Source organism: Rhipicephalus microplus, chromosome X (assembly GCF_043290135.1).
Source record: "Rhipicephalus microplus isolate Deutch F79 chromosome X, USDA_Rmic, whole genome shotgun sequence".
Lineage (NCBI taxonomy): Eukaryota > Metazoa > Arthropoda > Arachnida > Ixodida > Ixodidae > Rhipicephalus > Rhipicephalus microplus.
The window spans coordinates 303388889-303412396 of record NC_134710.1 but is presented as its reverse complement, the minus strand read 5'-3'; the positions used below and the strand labels follow the sequence as shown (position 1 = coordinate 303412396).

Genomic DNA, 23508 nt, shown 5'->3' with positions numbered 1-23508 from the left:
ACAAGGCAGCTGAGTTAGCTGAGGAGTATTATACTCGCCGAAAGTTGCATAGCAGGGCAGCGCGCGTTGAAAAGGATGAAAGGAAAGAGGGCTTTTCAAGGAAACCTGATCAACGGAAACCCGCTCCGCACCGTAATTTCAAGAAGGACCCGTCTCTTACGAAGGACAGTGTAGGGGAAGGGCAAACAGAAGCGGAGAAATCGAGTGAGGTTTCTACCACACAGGCATTAGAACCGGAAAACAAACGGAAGCCGCTAATCTGCTACAACTGTAAAAAGGAAGGGCACATCGCGAGAAACTGTCAGGAAAAGTTTGCCTTCGCAACGATCCGAGAATCAGAAAAAAACATGCGGTTGTTGGAGCCGTATCTCCAAGAAATTAGGGTCAATGAGAAAACGTGCCGAGCACTTAGAGACTCAGCGGCAACCATGGACGTTGTCCATCCTTCATTGGTGTCTCCGGATGACTTCACAGGAGAATGCGCGTGGATCAGGCAAGTCGCCGAGGAGCAGAGTGTTCGCTTACCAATCGCCACCGTTGTCATTGAAGGCCCGTTCGGTAAGCTTTGCACCGAAGCGGCTGTGTCTGCCGCGCTGAATGGTCGTTTTTCTGATCTTTTCTCCAACAACTCGGAGCAGCTTCTCAAAGAGCAGGGCAAATCGTTCTTCCCCAACTTAGCGTGCATGGCTCCCACGCGATCGCAAGCGCGAAAGCTTTCGCGGAAGCTTGACTTGGTTCCATGCGGTGAACTCTCAAGTGACCTTGTCGGCGGGTCGACGGAACCCCAGAAAGGAAATTTTCCGCATGAGTCATGTGAGCAGTCACGCGAGCGGCCCGTCGCGGGAGCGGCCGGCGCGGTATGCGCTGGGGGAGACGACGTGGCGCCATTGAGTCAGAGCGAGAGGGTTGCAACGCTCTCGCCTGTAGCGGAAAGTGGGAGCGAGCTGCCGAGAGTTGATCGAGAGACGCTCATTCGAGGGCAGAGTGAGGATCTCTCGATTGAAGCGCTAGTGGAAAGCCAAATTGAAGCGCTCGTGGAAAGCCAGAAAAACGCGGCAAAAGTGCTGTCGAAGGAGCACTACGAGAAATCGGGGAAGAAGCGCGTTTTTGAAGTTGATAATCAGGTAATGCGGCGGCAGCCATCCAAAAGGAACAAGCTTGAGGTTGATTGGGAAGGGTCCGCCAAAGTATTATCGAAGCCTTGCGATACAAATTATGAGGTGCAAGTAGGAAGGCGGCAGAACAAAATTTACAACTTGATGAAACCCAATGTTCAATATCAAGCGGTCGTAAATCAGCTGTTGAAGGCTTCAGAGGAAGAGGAAGCAGAAAATTTGAGTTCTAGTGAGGTGATCGAAGGGGGATCGAAAGTAATTTGGGAGCAGATAAACCTAGAGCCTAGCTTAAGTGAAGGAGGACCTGAGAAAGAGGACCTGAGAAAGATTGGTTCCGAGTTTGAAGACGTGTTTTCGGACCGCCCCGGAAACATGAGGGTGATCGAACACGATATCGAGCTAAGCGGTGAGGAGTCAATCAGTAGCAAGCCGTATCGTTGTTCCCCTGTGCAACGTCGCAAGTGTGAGCCGCTCTTGGTGCCGCATAGGTATCGTCGCCTAAAAGTGGCCGGTTACTGAGGTGGAGCATGTTGCTCCACAGCGCAACTTTGACGTTCGCTAAAGAAAAAAAAAAGGGGAAAGGTAAACGCTAATGCAGGTGCATTGAGCAGTGCGTTCCAGCTAGTAACTTCTCAACCTTTCGGTTTCTGGCTGGCGATTCGGGGCAAAACTTTGACCTCATCACGACCTGGGCTGAGCGCTCTCGTTCAGAGTGATCTCAAGGGGCCAACTTTATGTGGTATTCTAATCCGTTACGTTGTTGTACGTGGGAAAAAAAATTTGAGTTGTCATTTTAGGGGTCTTTTGTCCCACATGTGCCTCTTGATGTAGAGGGAACAAAATTCCGATAAACACGTAGATAGGTATATGTTGTACTATACTTTGTCTGGTGTTCTGTCGGGTGACCGAGGGCACTTGCTTGTGTCGTGTGTTGTCTGTTGTCGAACCGTTCTTAGCAAGTTGCAGAACCATCGACAAGTGCTGAAACCGAAAATGGTCAGAAGAGACGAGCGAAGTTGGCCAGCAAGTTGTGGCGACAAGCCAGTGGAGCGGGGATCCGTCGTCAATGATGGGATGTGTTCCCGGAACAGTCTGGAGCTGTATTCTCCCCATGGTCCTGGAGGCGAACCTGGAGGGACCTGGCGAACGAGCGCACCTGACATCCGAGCCCCGTGGAAGCAGCTCGTCTTTCCGGTGCATTGTCTGGCGGCGGGGGTGCTGTTATGCCAGCGAGTCCTCGTCAAACGTCCGTGCCTCTGAAACAGGCAATCTGGGTCAAGGCCAGCCCGCAGCCCGCCGGGCGCGAACAACTCCACGGCGTGAACACGCGCGGCGCATCTGTGGCCCACGTGCATTGAGTCAGCGTCGCACGTGACAGCGAGCCGGCGTCCTCATGTCTGGTGGCCTGACGCATCGCGCGGCGAACCCCATTGGAGGAGCCTGCTCTGAAGACCAGCGGCGCTTCTGATTGGACATTTTAGTTGGGCCCGGTGGAAATAAAAGAAGCCCTGCGGCGTGTCGCGATCAGCGGTCTTAGGCGAAAGGCTGAACTATGTGTTAGAGAGAAGAGCTCGGCTCTTCGAGTCTCTGTCGGCCCCAGTGCCGAAATTGTAACGCCTCTGTATATATGCTGTACATAAACCTTGTTTAACTCACCGTCGTCTCGTCCGCTCGTCTCCTCAGCTCTGCGCAGAAGCAGTCGCGAGCTGAGAAACATACGCTACCAAACGGCTGGTGACCTTCCCGGCGGGGTCGAAAGCAGTGGCGCCTCCGGGACCGCGTCGGCGTCGCCGTCTTTCGCAACAGTGGTGGCTTCGGCGGGATCGGTCCGTCGTTCTCAACAGGGCCTGCCGTGGTCCCTGCGTTTCGATGAAGCCGACACTCTACACTCCCGTGCACCTAGAGTTATGGGTACGTTAAAGCACATCCGACGGTCGAAATTCCCGGTGCCCTCCAATACGAAGTCCCTCACAGTCATATGGTTATCGGACGTGAAAAACCCAATGATTATGATTATAATTACATCACGTTTGTTGGAGGTTTATGCGTATCATAAGCACTGGCAACAGCTCCGGAGTTTTCGCGAATGAAAGGCTTTCGGTCTTTGAAGGGCACAGAAAAAAAAAAGAGTAAGAATCACAATCTCTCCTTTCTAAATGTGGCGAGCTCGTCGGCAAGCCACTTTCTTACAATTGCTCTGTGACCCAGCACCACACACGGATGACATGCCGATTCATAGCATATGGGTGTATACAGTGCTGAACATACTTGATTAACTACACTATTGTTATGCTTGTGTACTGTTGTCAAGGTTTTAACCACGTTTAGACAATGAGTACTGTCTATTTGAACTTCTTTGTCTGCTTTACAGCAGAGAACAGAACAAAATCTTCCGCTGCAAATATGCTTGTTTTAGGAACGTACCGCTCGATGCTAATTAAAACAAACCAATGACTGCACAAGATGCACTGTCATATGACTCGAACGTGTCAGTGGAAGTATCCAGCCAGCCATACATGGCCTTAAGTTTGTGCAAGCGCATACGAATATGGGTCTTCTGGGAGAGTTCAAATACCTCAACCAAAAAGTGCGCACCATTCTACCTGGTGACTGAACTTCCTCGGTAGCGATTTTAACGGAACCCTTAGCCGATATGCGAGGAGAATAACACTGGTATGTTCGCAAAGTCTACTCTTCACACGCAGTTAGAAGGGCTGCCTAATGCAGGTCGATCATGGAATAGTGTCATTATTAATAGTCGAGGGAGGGACGAGTATTTGCACTGAGTTTCCAAAGCTATATATGTAACAGTAAAACCTGAGCTTTGGAAATGAAAATACCTCTCGTTCATTTACTCATAACAACTGCACAGAACTAGCCCTATATATAAAGGCACAGGGGGCCATGCGAATTCCCAAATGACGAAACCGGTGCTTCATACGTTTTTAATGTGCCTGAGTGGCATAGTGATGCACGATACGATATCGTAACTAAAATGGCATCTTAGTAGGCTTCTGGGGATATACATGAAACACCTTCCGTAGCTGCCCAATGCGATATAAGGAAGAGACAGAACTTTTAATATTTTATTTAGGTATTTAGCTTTAAGACATTTGTATTGGAGAACAAAGGTTAGTTTTGCGTCAATTCTGAGTTTTCCTCCTCTAATTCGTTGAAGACATAAGGAAGCTCGATATCTAGTCATGGAACAAGGCATGCGTTTCTTGAAAAAAGTACGCAAGGACTTTTCCCACTTTCAGCTTAAACGCGTTGTTATTACCGCACATTGACACATTGCTTATCCTAAGCTAAATGTGGTACTCACTGGCAGTAATATCTGTAGTAAGCTTTGCCTCGCACGCTTCGCGCTGTCAAACCTGGCTGTTAAAGATGAGGAACCGAAATTCTCACAGTATTTTATGCATGTTCACAATATTTTATGGCTCGTTATGTAAGATGCAAACTTGCTCCTCGCGTGCGCACGTAGCGTGCGCGCGAAAAGGGGGAGGAGGGGGACTTCTTTACTAGCATAAGACTTTACGTTTTGGTATTCGTTGTGTCTTCGAATGTATTGTGTGCATTGTGAGAGCCAGCAGACGCAACTATGTAGACTCGTCACTCTTTCCGGATGCGGAATTCCGAGAATCACGTGCAGCACATTGAAAGACCTCCTTTTGTTTTCCCTCTGATTCACGCGCGATCACGCGCTCATATGCATAAAGGGGCCGTAGAAATGCAAGGGCTCGAGTCGGCCATCCTCTCGCGTCTTCAGCGAGCCTCCAAGGGTGGTCCCTATACCGCGTACCCCTCGTAAAGTCGGGATTAGGCAGCGGGCACACAGAGGACCGCCTTGTTTCTCACCGGGACGAATTGTATCTGAGACTCGCGATGTAACAATAGCGAATCTGCATATAACTCGTGGCGCTCGGGTTGGCATGCGAAAGTCGCTGTCGAGAGTCCCCGTGTAGGAGCCTGCTGAACGCTGGTGGAAGAGGCAGGCGGAGGTGTACCTCCGGAAACATCCGGCGAAAGCTCTGCTGAAAAAAGTATAACGTCCTAAACGCATCGTGCGATGGATCTGTCTGCTCCTATGTGGCCCCTCATGTTACGTTGCTGCCTAATATCAGTGCACAATCAGTATGCTTTTTATTATTTTCTTTTTCGTCACATCTCGTTTCTATTCTACATTAGTACCCTTTCCGCTTTACGCAGCACAGGGTAGCCAACTGGTCTGAGAACTGGCTTAATATCCCCGTCTTTCCGTCTATTTTTTCCTCCTTGTTCTCCCCGCTTTATGAGTGTGTTTAGACATTTTTATTCATCGCTGATCTGCATTGTTGCTATCAGTACCAAAATCACCCAGGTACCGGTGCGTATACGAGTGCCTGTACCATGGTAGGTGCTTTGAAGGTATACCTTATAAGCGTACAAGTGCTTGCCTTTTTTGAGTATTTTTGTGGTACGCTCTTATTGATCGGTGGAGGTCGAAGTTTTTATTAGAAGAAAATGGAAATGCAATGTTCACTAATGATGCTCTATGAATTGGTATACTGCTAGGGCATCTTACTCAGCGCATGCTTCCAGAGGAAGGGAAATAACTTCAAATGTAATCGGACGAAGTCTACAACGTTCACCCTTAATTTAGTGGAACTGCTATATGCAAAAAAAAAAAATAAACAAAATCTTATGCATCACGGCTCCTCGTGCGAAAGGTTGCCCAGAGCCTCGAGTTCAGGTTTTCTCATTGGCAAACTTTTATATGTGGACAAAATCAGTGCCCCGAGAAGGCACATTTTTGCACCTTCATTGTGAGCTATGAGCAAGTGAACGTAGTTTTGCACTAAAAATATGAATACACCATAGGTGCATTAACGCAGTGTAAGGTCGCAGTCAGAAAGGTCCTTATTTTATACGCATCGCTTCAATGTCCTGGTGCGTGGAAAAAGCTTTTTTTAGCATTCCTGACTTGGAATCCTCCCATTTTTTATAGTTTATCTGATTCATTGAAGATTGTTACTCACGAAATAAAAGTAGAACCATTAGGGGATGCGTCATTCCTCTTTCACAAATTAACTCGTGTTTCTGTTTCTCCACCATCACCCTTTTTTTTCGTTTCTTTCTATTATCGCTCTATCTTGGTGTTTTAGTCGTACTTGAAAACTCTAGTGCTTTAGAACAAAGAACAGTGCGCTTTCCTTTTATACAAGTTCGAAATTCCCCACGCAGTATACTTAAGGGTTCGCATGCATCTCATGGGGAAACTTTCACTGCTTGCTAATATGTAATGGAACGGAAATATTCGCAACAACGAGTACAACGAACTAGATGATAAAGAGGATGACAACACGCGCGTAAGCACCAGTGCCATGCACGCAAGAGGCGCGCAATCAGAACGTAATATTCTGCTCATTCTGTGGGTCTTGAGAGACCACAACTGCTTCTTAGGCTATAGCTCAATTAATAGCCTTTCACTACTCCCACCGATCGTGTTATTATTGACTACTATACTGTTCGCATAACAATAATTCAATCTCCTGTTGATTGTATATAAAAGTTGCTCTTTTCGTAAAATTACACGGTCCAGATTTTAATCTTTTTGTCATTTTTTGTTCTTAGCATTACCGCATGCAGCTATTGTGCGTGCGCGATTTATCGGAGATACTTATGACAGTTTCCTACGTCGGGTCCTCCTGATTGCTCCTTAAAATATCGATGGCCATTTGCCGCGATGAATGATAATGAAACTCACTTGACCTTGACTCACCAAACCAGCTGACTGAAATTTGAAGCACCTGGGCTTGGATATCACGAGAACTTTGACATCAAACAAGATCCAGAGAAAACAATTTATTCCCGGGACATCTAAACGAGGTCCCAGTATCCTTTCCAATACAATGGGACATACATTATTGCAAACACATCGAATGTAAAGTGATATGCCACTGTAAACATTAGATTTGCATGATTGTTTCCAAGTGTTCATGATCGTACTGCCGTTATCGAAGGTGTTCGTAATCTACCAATATAGGCTAACGACTACACAGGAAACGTAACTTGCCAAACAAGAAACTTGAGACGGGCTTAAATTTAGCAGTGTCCGACTTGGATTAGGATGACGTCTGAAACAGTGGTGTCTGAATACTTTCGCAACGATGAAAAAGGAAAAAAAACTATATTAGTAAAAGAAAAAAAATGTAGCGGGAAGAGTGTGAGGAAGAGAGTTTTAGAAATGAAGATTTGGCCGCGAGTCATGGGTTAGGCCGGATAACATCCGTAAAAAAGTGATTGCTCAATATGAGAAACAAACATTTTGAGCCTATTGTAAAATAATTTTTCAGACCCGGACGGCGAAACGGCAAAAAAAGTTAATGCTCATCCACAACAATCATTCATTTGGCGGTTGCGCAAAATGACGAGAAAAAACGCTATTTTTTATTATTTCCTTACAAAAAAAGCGCGAAAGTTCTTGAGAAATAATTTATGCAGGATAAATACAAAATCTGCCAGACATTCGGCACAAACATATGCAAAAAATATGCTTCTATTAACCTGCGTGTATTTTCCGCTCTGTTACCGCTACATCAGAACGAGGCATCCTGGCGCACATGGGCTCGTGCGGCCATCTATCGGTATTCACGCAAAGCTTTCTTTACGGGCAAGGTGTACGGCGGTTTTTGCGACTGCTTTTGAACGCATGGGAGGGAAAGCAAGAATAACACTGATGGTAGGATCGCCATTTAAACCCTTACTAGTTCTTTGAGGGTGTATTCTTAATCAAAATGCTGGGTTAAATAAATAGAAGAGCTGTCTGAAGAATGTAAGATACTACATTTTTTTTCTGGTGACAAGGAGTTATCAGCTGTTAGAGAACAAAAAGCGATCCCCATTGCACATAGGCTTCGATTAAATAATTTCCCCACTATGAAAAGCTATACTGTAATTATTATTGCGACCTGTTTGCAACGATTACAGATTGGCGACTCTACGAAATCACTCCCTCCCCCTTTAACAGTCTCCTTCACATAAGCTAGAGCGCGCATTATTTATGGTATGATCTCTTATAGTACTTTACGAAACAGCATTTCGACAGGTGGTGCAAGAAATCGGCCAATGAATGCAGAAAAACAGCGGTTGCTTTACTCGTAAACGTCGAGCTGAAATTTCCTAGCTTTCTTTTTGTAAAGAAAGTTTGCCGTGATAGGCTGGTGGCGTTTGCCATAACTCAATTACGGCACGTTTCATCACCACCACGCGACCCCGTGCGATAGCTCGCTGACTTGACCGCAGCCTGGCGGTCACGTAGCGCGCGTTTTCCACCGATCAAATTTGCGACAATCGGCTTGAAAGCTTTTCAAAATTGCCGCATGGAAAAAGAAAGGGAAAAAACAATAAAAAGCTGGCCAAATTTGTCGACGCGCGCAAAAGCGTCCACTTCGGCGAATCTTGTTTCATTTGCGTGAGTGGATAGTCTTCGGCTGCTTGGCGGAGGCGGGCGCAGGAGGATCACTTCAGTTTCTGCTCCGTCGAGGAAAACTCTTCTGATTGGACGGTTCCGCGAGAGTTGCTCGCGACCCGCTGGAAGGCACACAGCCAAGGCCTTTGAGGGTTGCTCAAGCTCGACGGTTATGTGCCCCCTTTCCATCTCTCCCGCATCACTCCTTCCATAAGGAAACAGAATGAAGAGAGGAAAAAGAAGTAGTGAGCAGAAAGAGATGGAACATTCGTCCCCTTTTATTTCGCTCTATGCATCCATCGACACGGAAAGATGAAAACAGCAGGTCAGCGCTAGGTGCCTTTTCTTTATCTCTTTTCGTGTCTTCGTGTTTGCCGTCTTTCCTTGGTGAGGTGTGCTTTCAGAACACTCGCAGGGCGCAAGAAAGACATAAAACAGCCAAGGAGGAATGAGGAACCGCGGCGGCGCTCTTTCTTCCGCACTGCGAAAGAGGTGTGGGGATTGGCTCACACTCGTTCCCATTCTTCCATTCGTCCAATGACATTGCTGGCATTCTTTCTGACGTCATTCCTTCCTCCGCGAATCGTTGTAGCGCGTAAAGAAAACACATCAACTGTCTGCCTGGACTTGTTTAGTTTTGTTTTCAATGATCCTGCCCTCCGCTCTTTTTGTCTGTTTTGTACCTATTATTTTCCTTTTTTTCGGTAAGTACGAGAGTCCAAAGTCGCTAGAGCGTATAGTGCGCGACCACTTGCAAAAACTCTGCCCAAAGGTTCGCCTCCGTAACGACACCGCCTTAGAGCGAAGGCACAATGCTCTAGCGCATACACTTTGGTGTCATTTATTTTACGCCCCTCTTTTTGTGAATGAATTCTGAAAAGGCTTCGGCTTTCTTGTTGAAACCACTACCATATAGTTGTGTCCCACTTGTATTGTGCTTTCTTAAACAAAGAAGAAGAGCATAAAGATAAAGTTTCATTACTCAATTCAGTATGTTTCTGAAAGCATCCTATATCTTGAGTGATACTCGCAGGAAGCCCCTTTGCACTAATATTTTATCTATAAGTAAGATGTAGGGATGTAACTGTCCTCCTTTTGTTTAGTAATTCACTGGACAATAGCAGTAGTGTGGCTGCAATATCGGATGCATAAATTTCTAAGTAAAAATGGTTTGCTGCTAACTTCCACGAAAAGTGTAAATACATGAAAGAATAAACGAGAGTAGCATGATGTAAAAAAAGACATTTCTTGAAAGAGGATGTTTTGGCAAAAGCGCAGGGACAGACTGAAGATTGATAAAAATACCAAAACTGCAATTGCGGAAAATGCAACTGAAGTACGAGTATAGAGGCCTAAATTATTATCAAATGTGGAACAAAATGTGTTCCGAACAAATTTCTACAAGGCGATCGAAATACAACTAAATTCGAGTAAGCTTCGAATACATATTTCTCTAATGTTCCACCTCTTTATTAATGCAATCCAAATGCCAAGGAGCGTGAGATGTAGTCAATGAAAGTGATTGTACCATAGTCTGATGGCATGATGGAGTTTCTATTTGAAACTCTCTCAGCAGAAAAACGCAATAATGTTTGTATGCAAGAAAAAAAAAACACTACGATTGCGGATAATTACAAGGCCTGCCTTCACGCCGACATCGTCATTCAAGACGGCACGTAACGACCCTCTGCTCAGCACCATGAGACCAGATACATCAAACACATTTGTTTGTGACTAAAGCACACAGTGCTAAAAGGGAGGCTGTTTTAGAAAGCGCCAGAAAAAAGGCTTTTCGCACATATGCGAACGACACTGCGTTTCTGGAGGCTCCCATTATAAGCTGCATGGAAGTTTCATGGCTTAGTATAATAAAAAAAAAACACTGGTATGACGGATGTGTGATAAATATCCCAGTGACACCGCAAGGATCGCTCAGGCCGGTTTAATGCCGGAGCAGATAGTAACACCACCACCACGGCGTAATTTTCAGTTCATCAAGAAGACAATTACACGCTTTTTCGTGAAATTTGGGTGAAATGTCATGCGGGAAACATCGGCAAAGTTTCCGGAGGGCTCGCTTACGTTTTCATGAAATAGCTACCTCATGTGCTGGACAAGACTTAGGTAAGGCCGTTTCAATTGAGATACTTAAGCTTGCTTCGTTGAAACAATCTTGTCAAGTAAAACAGCCCATGAGGCTTCAGTTTTACGGGATGTACCTCTGGGGGGCATCCAGCACTAGGTTATCAGCGCCTTTGATGAGTAGTTTTAGGTGGTGTCCATGTGTGTTAATTCATCTAGTATCGAAAACATCACCTCTTCTACAGATGTAGAACGTTTCGTAGTAACACCCGAAATCTTTTGGATTGCATTCCGTAGACTAAAATGACTACGCTGGCACAAATCATGCTCTCTCTCTCTCTTGCGGAAAGATGAACGGCTCAGACAGCTAAAACGTGGTAGTCAACTCTTTTTACGCGATACCTGTAGCAGATCCCCACAGTTGCTTGACTCTTGTGAAATGGCGAAGTTTCTTCGGGTGTCCTTGAGACACAGGCATTCCTTTTCTTGTCTCTGCGTAACTATCTCTTCCCTGGGAAAGGCCTCGTTCACTATAGATTCGTTGTGCTTAATCATGCGAATCCCACAGATGACAGTGAAGGTATGATGACGATGGCATGAAGAGGGCTGAAATTACGAAGACGACGTGAGAATAAATGCAAGCTGACATTAGGATGATGGCTCTAGAGTTGAATGTCACGCAATAACGATGACAGGTCATTTTTGCGGGCACAATCTGCTTCCCCTGTTCTCGAGAAATGATGCTGTGACACTTGCACCGACACACACTTGGTGCTTCCAGCGATTCCTCTTAACAGACGCCAGTCACCAGCATGGGTCCTTTTACCAGATCGATCCATGGTGTCTCTTCGGTATGACGCGAGACCTCAACAGGAAAGAGAAAATATCTTTGCACCGCATCAGACCAAACATCGCATACACCAACTGCTTTAGGGATAAGACAGGACTATCAAACTCACCGTTGTATCCGAAGTAACATCCAAGAATATCTCAATCATGTCCTCTGTGAATGCAGGCTATATGCACCAGAGAGACAGTCTCTGAAGCCGGCTTTATATCTCCAATTAACGGAACTCAAACTTCGAGTTGAGACCCAGTCTGGGCCCATGGCAAGGCAGCTCCAGTGCGTTAAGCGGCTTGGAAGCGCTGCTAACCTCACGGGCCACAAGCCTGAATGAAACTTTGTAAATGGTGTAGTCTACGTGGGTGTGGATGTCTGTGTATAGTGTTTATCAGTGTATATATAATAATCATCATCCAGCATTTGGAGGAGCAAGTGAGGTGAAAACCCAGACAAGTACCGGCAGCTATTCATCAAAGGGGCCCTGCAACACTTTTTGTGCATGGTCGAAAAACGCTGCCAATATAGGGGCTCACGAGAACACGTGAGCCAAATCAGCACACGGTCTAGAATTCACAATAAGTTATCGAAGTCAGCTAAAAATTGCTGTTCTCCTCTCTCGACAAATGACGGGGGAAGCTTCAAAATCACTTGTAGAAGGCTATTTATGAGCCACTGGCTGATTTGAACATGGCGCACCCGGTCGTTACAGGGATCACCGCGAAAGGCCACGACTTGTATACTCATGCGCTCGCGATTATTACACTGAAAAAGCCGCGTATTTGAAGAAACAAAGAAGAAAGAATGCTCAAGGTCACGAGGTGCGCGTGACGTATTTTTTTGCCCATGCTGTTCCTCTCTGCTCAGCTTCCAGTGATTTTGTTGCGACAAGAAAAGAGAGAATGCGATTGCGGCGTGCGACAAATCTTTGAGACTCCGCTCGTACTGGACGCATTCCAAAAATGTTTGCCGCGTTGAATTTGTGAGGCAATAAGCTCTTTTCGTGAATCCATTGCATGGTTACTTTAAAAAAAGTGTTTCAGGGCCCATTGAAAATATTTCTCCCTCTCTATATTCCCTGTGACTGACAGTCATGCACGACATGTCAGCGTTCAACAGTCAATTATAAGCAGCCCAAAAAGTGGGGGTGACGGAAAAGAAAGTACGAGATGAAAAAAAGCTTTGGTTTATAAACGTCCTTCTATGCGAAGCATTGCTAACGTTTATCTTTTTTGTACCAATCGTAATTACCGCAATAGGTCAAAGCCAAGTTATCACAAAAAAACAAAAAAAACGGTAGACCAGCTCCTCGTTCAAATCCCATCTTGCTTCTGGACCTGTCACTGATTGGAAAACGTCAGCCAGCTATAGATCATATGTGCCTGTCCGCGCAATCATCGAAAAAGCTGCAGGCTTCGTATGGCTCGCTCACTTAGAGGGCGTTCAAGCGCTTCTGTAGACAGATTGTGGCGCTGTTTTCGGTCATGTATCGCTGGCTGCAACTTGTTTAATGAAATCGTGCCGTGGTCATAGCCAGCCGCGCGTTGAATCACCCATGGCATACTGTTCACGCGCCGTGCAGTCGCAGCATGCTTCCCCGTGGCAGCTGAGTGACCAGCAAAGCGAATCATTTGGTCCTTTTATAAATGGCCCACCGCACTTGACTGCTCTCACTTTTCACAGCGGGGAGGCGAAGCGCGTTGATGTTTTCATCGGTTTGTTCGAGGGTTGGCCGGTGCCCCTTCTAGCGTTACTTGTGACCACTTCCATTAACAGTGATGCCCGAGTGGAGGAAGCGTCAGGTGCCGCTGATCAGTCGACCTGTAACGAGATTTCTGCGTGGGATAATTAGTGTGACATATCTACGCTAGCAGATATATGGCAGCCACTCTAACCTCTCCGATCCCTGGACTTGTCATTGATATTTGTAGCAAATGCATTAGTACACGCCTAAACATTGACTTCGGTGTTGAAAGGGAACAATGAAAAAAGGGCGATAGATTCACGAGAGCACGATGCATGCACGTTAAAATACGTTTGTAAAGTGAAGTCTTGACTAAAAAAAATTGACACTTTCTCGCAAATACACACAAAATTCGCTTTCGGTGACAGCTAGAAGGAAAGCAGTAAGGATATAAAAGTCGTCGTCACAAAATGATCTGGGTTTTGATCTTTGTACTTCTAGCTTAGAGGCTCTCCTTTGGATACCTGCAAGATTGTGGCGCTCCATGGGTCCTATACATAATCGTGTTGGTAAAGCGTCTCTAATTGGCAGTTATATAAGCTAAAAATAGTTCGATAGAGTTTTGATCAACTCGTGCAGAATGAAGATTGCATAGATCGTCACCCCCAAATTTTTTTTGGTTTGAAAGCGGCTGGTCGTCGAGACTGGCCAACGCGGTCACGAGTGACTGCCTGCGTGCGTTGTGGTGATGGCACATGACAAGAGAACGATGGTTTTGTTTTCCCCTTGACGCTGTATAGTCGTAATCATCCCGCTTGTTTCTTTCCACGCAGAAAGCAAACTCTTGTCGAAGCCATGCCAAGTCAGTCAGCAAAGTACTGTTCTCTAGTGCCCTATATATATATATAAATAAATAAATAAATAAATATATATATATATATATATATATATATATATATATATATATATATATATATATATATATATATATATATATATATATATATATATATATATATATATATATATATATATATATATATATATATATATATATATATATATATATATATATATATATATATATATTGCAACGAAGTAGCGCGAGCCTACGGGGCGCGGAAGAAGAATAAGAGTAGTGGAACAGCGCTTGGACTGTGTGGTTAGGTGATGCGTTCTAGACCTGTCTCAGACGTACGCTGCGCTTTCACAACGCAATTTCACCTCATCCTTAAATAAACACAGTCACTCGTAACACTTTGGTGGAAGGTGCCGGGTACATCGATCTGGACGACCCAGCTCTACCAATTTTGCGATGGAGCAGACGCTTGGCAGGTTTGCCATCGCAGCTACCAGACATGGAGGACGCGGGAGCAGGCCATAACAACCTCGCTGTTGATGAGCAACACGCTCACCCGCCAGGACAAGCTTGCTGCGGCATGCCGGAACGTCAGCCGAGGACCCTTTCGGGGCAGCAGGATGACGATGTTGAGGACTGGCTCAAGCACTACCAAAAAGTGAGTCGCAGCAACCACTGGAGCACTGCTAAGCAGCTCGAGAACGTGGTGTTTTTTCTCGTCGGCACCGCGTCTCTTTGGTTCGACAACCATGAGAGTGCGTTGACCACATGGGACATTTTCGTGGACGAGCTGAAAAGGTGTTTTGGTGACTCAACAGCTAAGGCCAAGCAGGCGGAGCAAATGCTTTCACGCAGAGCTCAGCACCTGGCGAAACATGCATCACCTACATTGAGGCTGTCTTGAACCTTTGCGGAATCGTGAGTGCTACCATGTGTGACGAAGATAAGGTAGGTCATCTGCTCAAGGGAATCGCGGAACACGTGTACAAATTTCTTATCACTAAAGAAGACTTACACACACCTTCCGACCTAAGGAGACACTGCCGAGCGTTTGAAGCGCTAAAGAGGAGGAGAGTCCTCCGGAATTTGGACGTCTTGACAATGTGCCCACGATTGCAAGTATCAACCTTCCATCGCAGGCCGATATCTCTTCTCTTATAGGACAAGTGGTTAAGGAAGAACTTGCTCAACTGCAAGCTGTGGACACCCACCGGTGTCTGCCATCAGTGTGCATTTGACCAACGGCCCCGTGAACCACTGGACCTTGGATGCGACAGAGCTACTTTGAGCCTCGCCCAAATTACACCGATCGGTTCGAACGAAGGAGTGAATGGCCACTCAAAAACCAGGAACGCAGGCAAGCTGCATCACAGCGATTCACTCCTCGGCCACCATCGCCCGGCTTTTATCAACCGACGAGGTCTACTTCGCCGGGGACGACTAGACGCGACACCCGTACTTGCTACAACTGCGGGCTACCTGGACACATCGCTATGTACTGCTACCGTCGCCAGCAGCGAGCTCCACGATTCAACGTGTACACGCCCTATGTACCTGCTGGCGAGTCTCGACCATTTCAGGGCTCTTTCCAACGGCAACACGCAGCACGTGCTGGCTCGCCTTGCTCCGACCGCAGCGTTACCCCACCACCCGCACGCCAACAGCGATCCCCGTCCCCACGTCGCCGCTCGGGGACGCCACCACCACTGGGAAACTAACTGATGCGACCAATGGGGGCGAGGCCGCAATATCATCTTCCGCAAGACTCCCTTGTGTTGTAATGGTTGAGAACAAAGTGAGTGTTTTTGTAGACAATGTGAGTACTGTTGCACTAGATGATACCGGTGCTGCCGTTTCCATAATGAGCACGTCTTTAAAAAAATTGCCTGGGGACGAAAGTAATGTTTGCTTGGAATTGGAGTGCTACATTCCGCGGCGTAGGGGGAGAAACGTTGAGCCCGGTTGGTGTTTGTTCTGTTTTACTTTCTGTAGGAAATCAAACGTTTCGAGCTGAACTAACGGTGCTTGCACGAGCCGCCCACGACGTCATTCTAGGTATAGATTTCTGCGGGAATGTGGTGCAACTCTAGATTGTGGTAGTGGTGGGATTATTTTTCGTCCCGTGTTGCCGTCTCTATTGACGAAAGATACCGTTGGTGACTGCTTTTTCCGTGTCTGAAGACGTGTGCTTGGCCCCGCATACCGCAATGTTTGTGCGTGTAAACTCTTCGCGTTCTTGTGCGGGTTTTTACTACGGTTTAGCCGAGCAGAACTTCAGTAACGCACTTAAGAAAAACGTTATTGTGCCTCGTTGCCTCGTGCTGACTGTCGATGGTTGTTCCGATTTGTGGACTGTGAACGTTTCCGCGCAGCCCATATATCTGCCTGCAGGACTTAAATTGCCAAGATTTCAAGAGCAAAGTACTCTTACCATACGGTCACTCCAACTATCGGTGGATGTAAAGAAACCCCACGCCAACTCGTGCCCTGACTATTCTGCCAGCATTGACCGTATGATCAACAAGTCACTTCCATCAACTGAACGGTCGCTGCTGCAGGAGGTGATCGCACGCTACGCCTCAGTCTGTGACTTTGCCCAAGACGAGACGTCTACCGTTACGCCACCGTCTTCACGTACGCAACACCGCATCTATACAGGCCAAGCACCACCAATACGCCAGAAGCCCTATCGCGTATCGCCTTCCGAAAGGAAAGTCATCGCTGAGCAAGTTGAAGACATGCTGAAGAAGGGCGTCATACAAGAATCGTGTAGTCCATGGGCAGCTCCTGTCATTCTAGGCAGGGAAAAGACTAATTCATGGAGATTCTGCGTAGACTATCGTCGCCTAAATGCCATCACAAAAAAAGACGTCTACCCTTTGCCACGTATAGATGACGCCGTGGGCTGCCTGCATTCTGCCTCCTATTTTCTTCTGTTGACTTGTGTTTTGGGTATTGGCAAATTCCTATGCATCCCTCAGATAAAGAGAAGACGGCCTTCGTAACACCAGACGGTCTTTTTGAGTTTAACGTAATGCCAATTGGTTTGTGCAATGCTCTAGCGATATTCGAGAGATTTATGGATACAGTACTGTGTGGACTAAAATGGGAAATTTGCATGTGCTATTTAGATGACGTGATTATCTACGGCAAGACTTTTCAAGAGCATAACCACAGCTTGTCGCTTGTGTTTGAATGCTTACGCGAAGCTGGCCTTGTTTTAAATTCAAAGAAGTGCCATTTTAAAGAACGTCAAGCCCTCGAATTAGGCTTTCTCGTGGATAAAGAAGGCGTGCGACCAGACCTACAGAAGACCGCAGTGGTTCGCAACTTTGAACCATCACGAGCAGTGAAGGACCTGCGAAGTTTTCTGGGTCCGTGCTCATATTTCCGCCGATTTATTAAGAACTTCACACAACTTGCCTCCCCACTGACGTCCTTTCTTCATAAAGACACACCGTACTTGTGGGATGATAAATGTGAGGCTGCAATTCAACAGCTGAAGTTTTTATTGACTTCAGGACCCATCCTAAAGCATTTTGATCCTGATGCTTTGACTGAACGTCATACTGATGCTAGTGGGCTTGGTCTTCGTGCTGTGCTGGTCCAACTCTGCAACAGCCGTCAGCACGTCGTCGCATATGCCAGTCGGACACTGACCCGAGCAGAGAAGAACTACACCGTCACCGAGCTCGAGCGCTCAGCAGTCGTCTTCGCCATTCAGAAGTTCTGACCGTATCTACATGGCCGTGAGTTCACAATAGTGACCGATCACCACTCACTACGCTGACTTGTGGGACCTCGTGACCCGTCTGGCCGGCTGGCTCGTTGGGCGTTGCGCTTCCAAGAGTACAGCTTTTCTGTGACCTATAAGAGCGGATGATGTCACACAGATGCCGACTGCTTATCCCGCCTTCCTTCAGTACACACCAACACTGACGACGATGACATTGATGACTATTTAGTTTCTGTCTCCTCCGACTTTCCAGATACCAGCAGCTTCAAACGTAAGCAGCAGCGCGACCCTACTCTGAAACCCTTGCTCGAAGCTGCACATAACTCCGCCGACAAGCACTTGAAAATTTCAAATGGCTTGCTGTATAAAAGAAACTATTCAGCCGATGGCCTCCCGTTACTTCTAGTGGTGCCGGAAAGCCTGCGCCAGGTCGTCCTTCGTTCTATGCACGATGACATAACATCCGATCATCTCGGTTTCACACGTACGCTACATCGACTACGTCAGAGGTTCTACTGGCCGAAAATGTGGAAGACCACAAAACAGTACGTCACCAGCTGTGCTATATGTCAGCGCCACAAGCGATCCACCACAGCCCCGGCAGGTTATTTGCAGCCCGTCCCTCCACCGAGATCCCCTTTTGAAAAAGTCGGCATCGACTTGCTCGGACTCCTTCCTAAGACCCCATCGGGCCACCGATATGTTATAGTGTGCGTGGATTATTTAACGCGTTATACGGAAACAGACGCACTGACATCGGCCACAGCAGCCGCTGTTTCTTCTTTCCTGTTACAACGGGTCATACTGCGTCACGGTGCTCCACGGGTTGTCATCAGTGACCGTGGACGACAATTTATCGCCGATGTGGTTCAAGAAATTTTGCGCCTCTGTGGCTCCTCTTATCGCCACTCCACTCCTTACCATCCGCAAACTAACGGTCTCACTGAGAGAACAAATCGAACTCTCACGAATATGCTATCGATGTACGTTGATGCTGACCACAGGAACTGGGACGCCGTCTTACCGTTTCTTACTTACGCGTATAACACCGCCAAGCATGAAGTTACTGGACATTCGCCCTTCTTTCTGCTTTATGCATGAAATCCACGGAGTTTTCTGGACACTCTATTACCTTTCTCGCACCAGAAAGATCTGTCCATCGCTCAGACGTTGTGTCGCGCTGAAGAAGCACGTCAACTAGCGTGCCTTCGGACGTTGTCTTCTCAAGAACACAGCAAAAGTCGCGACGGTGCCAAGCATATTCCCGTAGAGTTTTCTCCTGGCGACTACGTTTGGCTGTGGACTTCTGTTCGTAGAAAAGGATTGTACCGGAGAGAGAGAGAGAGAGAGAGAGAGAGAGAGAGAGAGAAATAAAGAGAAGAGACAGGGAGGTCAACCAAGACGAACTGGTTTGCTACCCTGTACGGGGTGGGGAAAAGGGTCGGAAAGAGGATAGAAATAGAGAGATAAAAAATAAATTAGAAAAAAAAAACACATGCGCACACATTCAGTGAGTTCCGATCACAGTCGTTTTGACCGGCCGTTTGAACGCAAGTAGCGCAGGAGCGCCTTCATAGCCTTCTTCTGCGACATAATGTCCTGTCGGCAGCGCAGGATTCTTTCTTCCGAAAGAGGCTGGTTGTCTAGTTCATCTAGTGCATTGCAGAGTGACTGTCTGTGCGAGCAGTATTGTGGGCATTCACACAGAATGTGCCAAGTTGTTTCATCACTGCCACAATGGTCGCATGCAGCAGTGTCAGCCATTCCTATGCGGAACGCGTGCGCATTGGTAAATGCGACGCCCAACCATAATCTGCACAGCATAGTAGCGTCTCGTCGGCGTAATTCCGGAGGAATTCGAAGATTAAGAGTTGGGTCCAAAGTACCTAACCGTGCATGGATGAAATGTGACTCGTTCCATTGTGACGAGGTGCGCTTGCGAGCAAGCATGCGGAGTTTCCGTGCAGCGTCAGTTCTAGAAAGCGGAATTGATATTTCATCGCTTTCAGTGTGGGCAGAACGGGCAGCTCGATCGGCCTGTTCATTGCCAATTCTTCAACAATGATTTGGGAGCCATTGAAAGGCTATTTCGTGTCCTTCCTCAATGAGTTGGTGAGTCTTTTCTGCAATCTCAAATACCAGCTGTTCGTACGGGCCGTGGCGTAAAGGTGATAGAAGGGATTGCAGTGCCGCCTTTGAGTCACTGAAAAATGTCCATTTTTGTGGCTGTTGGTCGTTGATGCATTGCAATGCGGCACGAAGAGCTGTGAGCTCTGCTCCCGTTGATGTCGTAAGGTGGGAGGTCTTGAATTTTCTTGTTGTGTCTTTTATCGATATAACAAATGATGCCGTTGAACTCTTCTGTAAAACAGAGCCGTCGGTGTATACGTGTATACAGCCTTGATACGTCTCGTATAACAAGAGCAGAGCAAGCTGTCTAAGAGCAGGTGACGACATATCTGCTTTTTTCTGGATGCCAGGTATAGTTAGCCTGATGTTAGCCTGAGTCAGGCACCAGGGAGGAGTCGAAGGCCTGGCGGCGGGTGTGAAGCATGTTGGCAAAGAATCGCGATATGTGGTGACCGTTTGGCAAAATGACGAACGTGGTCTGTCTGCTGGTAAAGAGGCTAGGTGGTGGCAGGGTGTCCGAGCAATATGCCTTATATGTGTCCTGAGTGCCTCAACCTCGATATGTGTCATGATGAGGTGGTCACCGGCGATAGCTATAGTAGCCATTGTCGACGCACTATACGAGGCAAGCCGAGGCAAATTCGGAGTGCCTGGGACTGAACACTCTGTAGCGTTCGAAGGCTTGTTTTGCTTGCATTGGTCAATGCCGGTAAACTGTACCGCAGAAAACCGAGAAAAAGTACTCTGTACAGCTGTAGCATTGCACAGGGAGACATTCCCCAAGTCTTCCCTGCAAACAACTTCAGTATATTACAGATGTCCATTAACCGTTTCTTCATGTACGAAACGTGATCGCTCCATGAGAGATTTCTGTCAATTATGACGCCCAAAAACTTGTGCGATCGAACGTATGGTACAGGTTGACCATTGATGCTTGTAGTGTACTTATCCATAGGATTTTGTGTAAAAGCTACGAGGGCGCATTTCTCGGAAGAAATTTCCAAGCCTCGATTTCGTAGGTAGCGTAATGTTTCAGTGGCAGCTTTTTGAATTCTCCCTCTTAACTGCAGGCGTGTTACAGCCGATGCCCAAACGCACCGGAAGTTTCTAGCAAACTATACCGGTGCATTCGTGATAGTCCCTCGTCTCAGTGAGGTGAATTACGCTGTCGCCCGAGTCACAGCCAATAACCGGCGTTCGCGCACTACGCAAATTGTTCACGTAGCCCGCCTCAAACAGTACCATCATAGGCCTATTTAACTCGCTCAGCTAGCTTCGTCTGCCGCCGGGGGAAATGCAACGAAGATGTGCGAGCAAACGGCGCGCGGAAGAAGAAGAAGAGTAGTGGAGCCGCGCTTGGACTGCGTGGTTAGGTGAAGCGTTCTAGGCCTGTCTCAGAAGTACGCTGCTCTTTCACAACGCCATTTCACCTCATCTTTAAATAAACACAGTCACTCGTAACAATATATATATATATATATATATATATATATATATATATATATATATATATATATATATATATATATATATATATATATATATATATATATATATATTATTTATATATATAGAAAATGTGAAGAAAGAAAAGTAGGTGAAAAGATAACCTGCCGTAAGCAGGAACCGAACCTGCGACTTTCGAATAACGCGTTCGATGCTCTACCACTGAGCTACCACAGCGGCTATCCCCCCAGCCACTATATTGGGTTTATATGTGAATTTAAACGTGGTATTATCAGTCAGTGTCACCTATAGCCATGGCGGCGTGTGTGGCACACTCTTTTATGAGCCTGTGTGGCGTCACGTAGCCCGTGAACTTATTACGAGCTGGCAGCTGACCAATAGTTTCTCGTAAATCCTTAATCTTGACTGTGCTGTTGAAGACCTGAAACGGACTGTTTTTTTTTTGTTTTTTAGAAACCAACCGGAGAAAAATTGCGTCAATGTTCCCTTTCGTTTCAAATCTCATATGGTAAAATTACAACAGGTATGTCGCAAGCATGTTTCAATTCCGTATAAGACATCGAGAGGTAATCCTATCGGTTTATTCCGCTGCCCCGTGGCTAAGTAAGCATATACACACGCAATCCCCTACACGTCTTTGCGCTCCTTGATTTCAAGCACTTGAGCTTTCCCGATCGAACTGTGCTGAACAACTTTGGCTGTTCAATAAAACGTGTTCCTAACAAATTCGCAGATAGGTCATGCATGTACGAAAAGGGAAGGTTAAATAAATTGATATACGCCCTTAAAAGATGTTTTGTTTAAAGTGTGTGCCCAGTGGTACGCTAGCTGTTCGAGTATCTATTGCCATGTTTGCACAATAACTTGTGCTTCTCATGAACTCTGCGGCTACGTTCTTCAGCGATGTACAAGGACCAGTTAAAATATCTACCAGGTCCTCTGGGGCCCGTGACGGCCCCGTCCAGGAAGCGCACGGGACTCGACTGTGACAGCGAGGGCACCGATGTCTACTTACTGACAGGTGAGGGGCCGTCAGTGATGTACAAAAACCACCTGGGATATCTACCAGGTCCTCCGGCGTCCGCGAAGGCCATGTACAGGAAGCCGACGGGACCTGACTGCGACAGCGAGGACACTGATATCTACTCACTGACAGGGGAGGGGCCCTCTGACGACGACTTCGAAGTTGTAACGAGCCCAAAGATGAAGAGAAGTAATACGCGGGCCTCTTCATCCCAGAACACACCGAATGAACAAGCTCTGCGAGGGCCAGATGCCAGCACCATCATTTTCATTACTACTCAGCCCAACGTCAACATGAAGCGCCTCAACATGCAATCTGTTTCAGCGCGGCTCGAGCGACTGGTGCCACGCGAAATTCCCGACAATAGAGTTAACCCGCGTAAAAATGTCATGGCGATTGATGATTCGCATGCTACCGCACTGAACGTTCTACGCAACGTCACAGAGGTGGGTTGTATAAACGTCCGCTTCTACATACCGATGAGCTCCAATTAACGTCGTCACCGGTGTGATTTAAGACGCGGACGCTGCCATTCCCAACTCGGACTTGAATACCTTCGTCAAGCCATCTAATGAAGCAAGTGTCATCGTCCAGGTTGCTCGTTTGGGTACTTCACGCTGCGTGAACATAGATTTTAGAGGCAACTGTCTACCTTCGCACGAAAAGGTGGGCCACTTCCAACACTCTGCAAGACCGTTTGTGCCGAAGCCGCTGCAATGCCTCAACTGCATGAAGCTTGGTCACGTGAGAAGCGTATGTGAAGGCAAGCGAGTATGTTCTCGCTGGGCTGAAATTCATTCCGCGGCCACTTGTAAAGCCACTGTTCTGAAGTGTTCAAATTACAATGGACCCCACGAAGCTTCCTCAAATGATTGCCCGAAAATAAAATAAAAAGATAGCTGTATTGAGGCAAATGGCGAGATACCGTACATAGCATCGCCAGGCTACCGCAACCGCCAGAAAGCGGTGCCGTCGGCGCCGAAGTTCGTCAGAAAACAAAGTTTCTGCATTCGCAGCACTCATTCGACACCTTGCAAGCTGCTTGCACCTTGCATGCTTCACCATCTCCTTCTCCACCCGGATTGCACCCAGCTGGTGTGAAGCAGAACGCAGCAAA

At 46.9% G+C, this 23508-nt stretch overlaps 1 protein-coding gene across 1 annotated transcript in view; it reads right to left on the bottom strand.

Moving 5' to 3' along the window:
* Positions 1–2762: 2762 nt before the first annotated feature.
* LOC142776211 (uncharacterized) overlaps positions 2763–23508 on the bottom strand; it is a 64296-nt gene continuing 43550 nt past the window's right edge. Inside the window, exon 2 of the mRNA XM_075879447.1 lies at positions 2763–2974. Coding sequence (XP_075735562.1) covers positions 2763–2974 — 212 coding nt within the window. The remainder of the gene's footprint in view (positions 2975–23508) is intronic.